Here is a 7,858-nt window from a genome sequence, read left to right as displayed (position 1 = left end):
CCAGTACTTAACCAATAGAAAAATAGTGAGTATTTTTATATTATTGGATAAAATTTTACACCATTAAAAACACCAATAATAACTAATTAATGGCTTCAAATTACAAAACTGATTGCCCCCTAACACTCTTTGTTAATCCGATCCAACAGATAGGGTGTATGTAGGATTTTCGAATTGAGCCTCAATCATACCTACACCTTATATATGTATATGTTATATACTTATATAAAAATATATTTTAAGTGGATATTAAATTAAATACCTCTTACTAAATCTAAAAGATACTTATATATTAATGAAAAATTAGGGTTAAATCCAAATCCTATTCTACTATATTCATTTCCACTCCTCCACGACAGTACTTGTGTGACTCTCTAGCTTTTGCTACTTGTGAAAAAAAAAAATCAACTTTTCTTTTTTAAAATATGATGTTAGAGTAAATAAGTAAAATTAACTTCGAATATAAATCAACAATATTAGAATTTAAATGATAAGACATATATTGAAGACAATCAAAATAATATATATAGGAAACTTCCAATAATATAGTGGAACAGTGAACAAGGTGCATGATATACAATTATTTATGAAAATGCTTCAGAAAACCCTCGAATTTTCATGAGGTGGTGGTGTTGAAGATTGGATGATTATTGATCTTGTGGTTGCGGAATCCAATGTGTAGGTAGGAAGCATATCAAGATTTTGTTTTTGTCATCAGGTATATAGATGTTCAAATATAGTGCCCCTCGAATAACATTTTGTCGGGGCAGGCGTCCCCTTAGGCTTGATGTGAAGCCTGTGTTGAATTATTGAACCAGCAGATATATATGAAAGAATAGGAATAATTAGTTTGCATGAACACTAGCGCAACTTGTAACATGTTCATTATTTTCATCAACGCTTATGTATGTGGTCTTCCCCCACTTGCTTCAGCAGTGAATATTGTGGATTGAATAGGAATAAAAATAAAGCTCTACTACACTGTATATATACGTGACTACTCAATATATACCTTTGGACTTAAGAGAATTTCATAATTTACTTAAGTACTACATTGAGTTTGTTTATTGATTTGATTAATCTCCATTGTCGTTGGATATTTATTTATAATTATTGACCGTACCTTCAAATAATGTTATCCTAAAATGCACGCGAAAGAGCCAATATTTGCCTTTTATCTGTTTGAATACGACGGTAGCTGGTAATATATATGTAGGATCCTAAGTAAATTAAACAACGTTGCTTGATATATATCTTTTTCTCTAGTACAATAATGAGTGATGGCTAGGTATTTGTTATCACGTTAGAAGAACAATAATCTACATATATATGGATACGTATAACGTAGTAACGTGCCTCTTCATACACCACATACAGATATTATTATTGAGACATTGATGTTAGCACAGCACAGAGAAACAACATAGAATCGCATCGATCAGAAAGCGAAACTTAACCTAACAAGGACGTTACAGGACATGGAGGCAAGCATAACAATAATAAGCCTATGATCTGGCGCTATTATCGATTCAAGGATACGGCCATACGGCTACGTACCCGGTTATGTAATGTTATCAACTTGTGCTTGGCTTATTGATGCTATGCTAGCTGGTTTAAGTAATTATCGATTGATTATTATTGAGAAGAAAAAAAGATAAAGTCTCAGAAAACAGATATTTTTAATCAAAAACCTTTAAAATTTATTTTTTTATTTTTATTATTATAAAAACTAAATAAAATAAATTTAAACGGTGATGATTGATTTTTTTGTCCTTTTATATTACCCAAAAAAAAGGTCTCCGATATTCTTAACGCTGATGAATATATAGGGAGGAGTAGTCTCAAATAATTATTGGAGTTGGACCATAATGAATTCTCTATATCGCTGTCAACTGAAGTAATTAATTAACTAATTAATAATCACATCACACAATGACACTAGTCCAAAATCCATATCCCAAGTCAAAATGTGCAACTTGTGGCCGCAACAGGCATCATTATTACTCAGACGCCTCTGCCTCTGCCTCTCTCGAAAGCTTCGTCATTCGGACCTTACTTTTATTTTTGGTTTTGTGGACTCAACGTGACTGCCTTCCTAAACCCCGTTTACAACATCTATAGCCACCAACAAAATGTTGCCCCCCAAATCCCAAACCTCTTTTTCTTTGACGTTCCCTTCCAATATTTAACCTTTTCTTTTTTTATTGTTCACCGTATTTTTTAATTCGATAAATTAAAAATTAATTTATAATAAATTTGAATTCTATTTAATGGTCTGACTAATAGATTACTATATATCTAAGACAATATTCAAACTCTCAATACTTATTTAAGTAAAAGACTAAAGTGATCACTCGATCAACCAAAATTAATTATTTTCTTTATATATGCCAACTTGCACTGCAACTGGCACCTTGACTGTTTAGTACTACATGTCTACAAGACTACAACGGAAAGGTAATCTACGTGTTATTAAAAAAAAAACATTAAGTACTACAGCATATACAAGCATCGTAGTAATAAATTAATAAAGGAAACAAAAAACAATACCAGAAAACTATAAAGTAGCTAGTATGAGCCTACGTAAGAAAAACAACAGCGTAATTCTGAAATGTGATCGATCCTTATTTTTCTTTCTTCCGATTTACACAATCAAAATAAATTGTTTTAATAAACTACCACTAGTTGGCAGGGTATAGTATATATATGAACGAAGAGTAGTCGTGCATTATATATATGAACGTGTCCGTAAAGGAGATGAAAGCAATAGAACGTAACAGATTATGGACAAAAGATATATAACTGAATTATTTTATGTAGCGCAATAAGAAAGTAATAAAGGCTGATTAAAGTAGGCAGAAAATATAAATGAATAAATATTATTCAATTCAGGAATAATGTACAGCATAAGCGGAGGGCGGATACGGGATAGTAAAATTCTACTACTAAAGCCTAGAAGAAGGATAAAGAGATAGAAGCTAAGAGGTACGTAGTAGGAGTGGTCCAGTAGTCCTAAGTCCTAAGGCGTTGCTTGTACTTTTATTATTATTATTCCTATTATTATTATTATTATTGAGACGGTCTTCCCCCTTGGAACGTACAAGTGAGCAAAGAAGGCCAGAAAGTCAAAAAGCTTTTTTTTTTCTTTTTAATTTAAATGATGCGATGCAATTGGTGGATGAGGCAACTTTACTTACATTAATTATTGAGAGAGGAATGAACACTAGATCTAATTTAATAATGAAGTACTAAGAGAGATATGAGTGGTTTTGGACCGTGATGGGTAGGCCTTTGGGGAAGTCAACAAAAGGGTATACATAAGGTTGATCGGAATCAGCTAACTCCCATTGGTAGTTGAGGACAAGATGGTGGATGAAAACAGCCATTTCAAGCTTTGCTAACTCTGATCCAGCGCATAGTCGTGGTCCTCCCCCGAACGGCAAGAACAAATTGTTGGTGGTGTTGTTGTTATTGGCGTTGATAGTACTACTACTCCCGTTTGATGATGAGCAACTTCCACGACGACCATTGATCTGCACCACACACAATAATAAAAAGGGTATCATATTTTGTTATCCGGAATTCCCACTTGGCTACACACCCTTTGATTCTTGAAACAAAAAAAGCAAGGAATTGAAGGAAGCAGTTAGGACCAGGAGAGGAGGAGGAATGCGATGAGAGCACAAATGCACGTGCAAGTGATGTGAGGCCCACTTTCCACATGGGCATTCACTCATGACTCGTGAGGACCCTGCCCACACGTTCACAAAAAGCATGCATCATAATCGCATACCCTGGGTCCCACCTCCGTACTGTTCACTTCATCATCTCGATGATCTCATTTCTCAACCAATTTTTGTTTTTATGATTACACGGTTGTGGTGGTAAAATGGTCAATGCATGTAGGTGGGGTGGCTAAGGAAGGCCAACTAACTCATAGTAGTAGTAGTGCACTTGCACAGTTGCACTTATCCTCTTCTCTCAGCTCTCAGCTCTCATCAGCAATCCTATTTGTGAAAACATGACAACCCCTTAAACTTAACGGCTTCGATGGAGATGGCTATCAACTAAAAAAACGACCCCACTTGATCCTCCATTCTGCTTGGTTGGTTGGTAGGCCACATTATTTGATCATTCCCCATCCCGGACAATCATTTCTTAACAAGTAACCATCACTATACATTCATTAAGTGCTCTTCTTATTTCACGTTTTTGGAATAATTAAATAAACCATCTATAATTAATTTGGTTATAGGTAGGGATAACTTCAAGTGTACGTGTGGGAGAAGAATGATAGGCATATATAGGTAGAGACGAGACACATGCAATGCATTATTTTCAGTTTTTGTCAAAGTCGTACGGCCTTTGTACCTTAATGTTGGGACTGACTCTCAAGTGATATATAGGAAGCGTGATACCGGGAAAGTAAGATATATATATACATGGACTTACAAAACCCAAATATATTTGAGAAACTGGAAATAAAACTATATGTGAAAAACTAATGAAAAATAATGGACAGCATTTTGGGAAAAATCACAAGCCCCAAACAAAATTATATAGTATTGAGTGGCCACACACAAACCCCACCTCCAGTGAGAGGTAGTGATTGCATGTGGGTATCCACCTCCAAATTAAAGGAAAGGACCAATTGAAGTGCTCGGGGACCTCCCCTTAATTATTCCTTTTTATACATCCGCATAAAGTTTAGATTAATTAAGAAAAGAAGAAAGGAAGGTGGGGGTGGTGGAGGATAATAATTATGATGAATGTTCATGATATATATAGAGAGAGATATGTATAAGTAGTAGAAGTAACTGACCTGCCATCTCCATGGATTGAATTGTTGAGGTTGGTCAAAAAGTGAAGGATCCAGATGCACGGCTGCAATCACCGGAAGGACTTTCCACCCACATGGAATGTCATAACCTTTCAACACAACACATTCTCTTTTCAATACTCACTCAAATCAAAACCCCCCTTCCCCTTTGCTTTTCTCTTTTCCACTACTAAACTCGTTTAAATAATTAATAAAATAAATCAATCAATGTACCTTTGTACCGAACATCTTTAAGCGCCTTCCTGTGAAGGTACCTCACAACATTTCCCAACCGAAGTGTCTCGTTCACAACCTTCATCCACATAACCATATTTATATTTATATTATGCATTAAACAGTTCCAAGGGCTACATCATCACATCAAATAAAATAATGATCGCTGCAAAAGCCGAATACTATATATTATTTATTATTATTATATGACATAGATAGGTAACTTACACATTGGGTAAATTCCATTCTTTTGTAGTCATCCCAAGTGAGTTCAACCTCCCCTGCTTGTTTCTTAGTTCTGGCGATTTCGCTGTGTTCTTCCTGTTTTTTTTGCACAAAGTATCATAAAATCCATATCAATATGCCAAACTATGTTACAAGTATTGACCTGATTAGAAACAATAACATTGAACATTGAATATTGAATATTCCATGTAGCATATATAATCATGGATGGTACTTTCTTACCCTTAACTGTTCCATGGCTTGAGGACAACCGGGTAAGAAATAAATGGCAAGTGCTATAGCTACTGACGAAGTTTCATGGCCAGCAAAGAGCAAACTCAGAACCAAGTCCAGAATCTGCTCTGTTGAGAGATTTGAATGCTTCAAAACCCATCCTAGAAGATCATCTTCCTCCAAACTCTCATTTTCTTCTTCCATCTTTCTCACTCTTTCTGTCATTTTCCCTTCTATGAACTTGAGTATGGTGGACCTCGACTGTTCAAAACAAAATCAATTCAACTCAAATTAAGTAGTATATTCAATAGGAAATTAGCATCATCAATTAGCATTATTGTTACCTTTAATGCTCTTCTATATGCAGTTCCGGGTAAATTCAATGGCGCAGAAACAACACCCTTCATGAAAGTGACATACTCCTCTTTTAGTTTTTCTGTCTCAACATTCCCAGGATCCAAGCTCATGATGTGTTTGGCCATCAAATTGAAGGTGAACTGCAATTCAATTGATTAATTAATCCAACAGTTGGTTTTGCAGAAGAAGAGAACGAGTTAGTTAGTTACCCTTTTGGCTTCATCTTGAGCAGAGAAGGTGGAATTGTGTTTCCAAGAGTTAAGAACAAGAAGGGTGTGGTTCTCAACCTCCTTCAAGAGATGTGTTCTGAGCCTGCCATGGCTGAGGAAGTTGAGTGAAATGGCCCTCATGTCCCTATGCATGTCACCAACCAAAACCAACATAGACCATTTCCCAAGTATTCCACCAATGCTTCTCGGGTAACTGCACTCAAACAATTTCCCTTCGTTTTGCAATATGAACCTATTCAACCCTGCATCTGCTGACACTATTGCTGGCTCACCAAACAATTTCGACTTGTAAATTTTACCATACCTGCACATACACATACACAAGTGAATTAAGATGTTCTTGTTTCTGCTAATTAATTAAGACGATGTTGTTTGTGTTATTGTTGTTACCTTGCTATGTGTTGGTCCATGAATTCACCTATGGTGGTAGCAGAATAAGGCTTCAAGTAACCAATGGTTTCACCAAGAAAGGGCCAGCCCATTTTACCGGGTGGAAGGTTGAGCTTGGGTTTGGTTTGCTTCCTCTTGAAGATGAAAATGAAGATGAGAAGAAGAGCAAGAATGGAAGAAGAAAGAGAAAAGAAAGTTAGATGTGAGTCAGACATGGATGGAGGTAGCTACTATAATCGTGTCTGAGCTTTGTGTTTGTGTGTGTGTGTTTCTGAAACCTCTTTCCCTCTCTTTTCTCTCTCTCTGTTTAAAGCAAATAAATTGTTGTGACTCGTGTGCTGTGCCAGTTTCCTGTAAGAAAAAAGAAAAGAGAAAAGAGAAGAAAAAGGCGTTGTCTTTACATATGCTGAAAAGGAGGTTCTATTTTGTGGCGTTATAAAATGACCAAAGGTAAGTAGTAGTACGCAGGTGGGTTTGGTTAATTATGAATCAAAGTTGTGAAGCCAATACCCTGCTTTTATAAGCCTCCTCCTCTTTCTGTCTTTAAGCGAAAACAGCGGAAAGTACCAACAAAATTGGCTTTACACTTTGGAAAACAATCCTCTTTACAAGTTTTGTTTTTCTTTATGCTCCTCTCTATTTCTCTTTAATTTCATTAATCAGTTCAAAAGTATTTGCTATCTATAAAATAAATATTAACAAAATGTAACCTAAAGTGACTATAAAATACTCTTTTTAAATGTGCTACCTTTCTTATCTTTTATTATTATTTAAATATTATATACAGACTAAAAGACACTCATCCAATATTTATGTATAAATATAAATTTTGTTTAGCTCATTTTTATGTATGTTTTATATGGTGTTGTTATATGATCAAATTCTTTTGATAATTAATTTTAATCAAAATAGGCTAAATAAAAATCAATTAAAATAAAAAAATATAAGAAGAAGAAAAAGACTTTATTAAACTTCATTATAAAAATAATTTATTATCTAATATTTCACTATTTATATTGTAATATACAACTACCTGTTAAAAAAATTTTAAGTAAAAAAGATCTTTTAAAAAAATATAAATTGTAACTTCTAAAAAAATATTTTAAAATTTTTAGTACTTTTAATTACTACTAGAATTTTGTCAAATATACTAAAAAAAATCTTGTTTTATTAAAAAATATTTTTGTTATTAATTTAATGGCATCTAAACAAGCACTTAGGGCTTGTTTTAGTGAGCTTTTAAGAAAAAAAAAATTTTGAGTTATTTTTTAAGATTTTTTAAAAAAGAAAAAATAATTTTATGTTTGAATATCTCATGTAAATTTTTTATCTATCAATTATGTTTGAGTACAATAATATAAAAGTAGTT

The 7,858-nt window shown here is 34.0% G+C and overlaps 1 protein-coding gene across 1 annotated transcript; it reads right to left on the bottom strand.

Moving 5' to 3' along the window:
* Positions 1-2,865: 2,865 nt before the first annotated feature.
* On the bottom strand, positions 2,866-6,981 carry LOC112749146 (cholesterol 22-monohydroxylase CYP90B51). Its single transcript, XM_025797414.2, has 8 exons — positions 6,490-6,981; positions 6,079-6,403; positions 5,857-6,009; positions 5,522-5,773; positions 5,282-5,374; positions 5,054-5,132; positions 4,823-4,929; positions 2,866-3,533 (listed from the first exon to the last, which is right to left on the bottom strand). Exons 1-8 carry the CDS (start codon positions 6,702-6,704, stop codon positions 3,249-3,251), a joined length of 1,509 nt encoding a protein of 502 aa, XP_025653199.1. The 5' UTR covers positions 6,705-6,981; the 3' UTR covers positions 2,866-3,248.
* Positions 6,982-7,858: the final 877 nt, after the last annotated feature.

Source organism: Arachis hypogaea, chromosome 15, assembly GCF_003086295.3.
Source record: "Arachis hypogaea cultivar Tifrunner chromosome 15, arahy.Tifrunner.gnm2.J5K5, whole genome shotgun sequence".
In the NCBI taxonomy this organism is placed as follows: Eukaryota; Viridiplantae; Streptophyta; class Magnoliopsida; order Fabales; family Fabaceae; genus Arachis; species Arachis hypogaea.
This window is presented reverse-complemented; position numbering and strand designations above follow the sequence as displayed.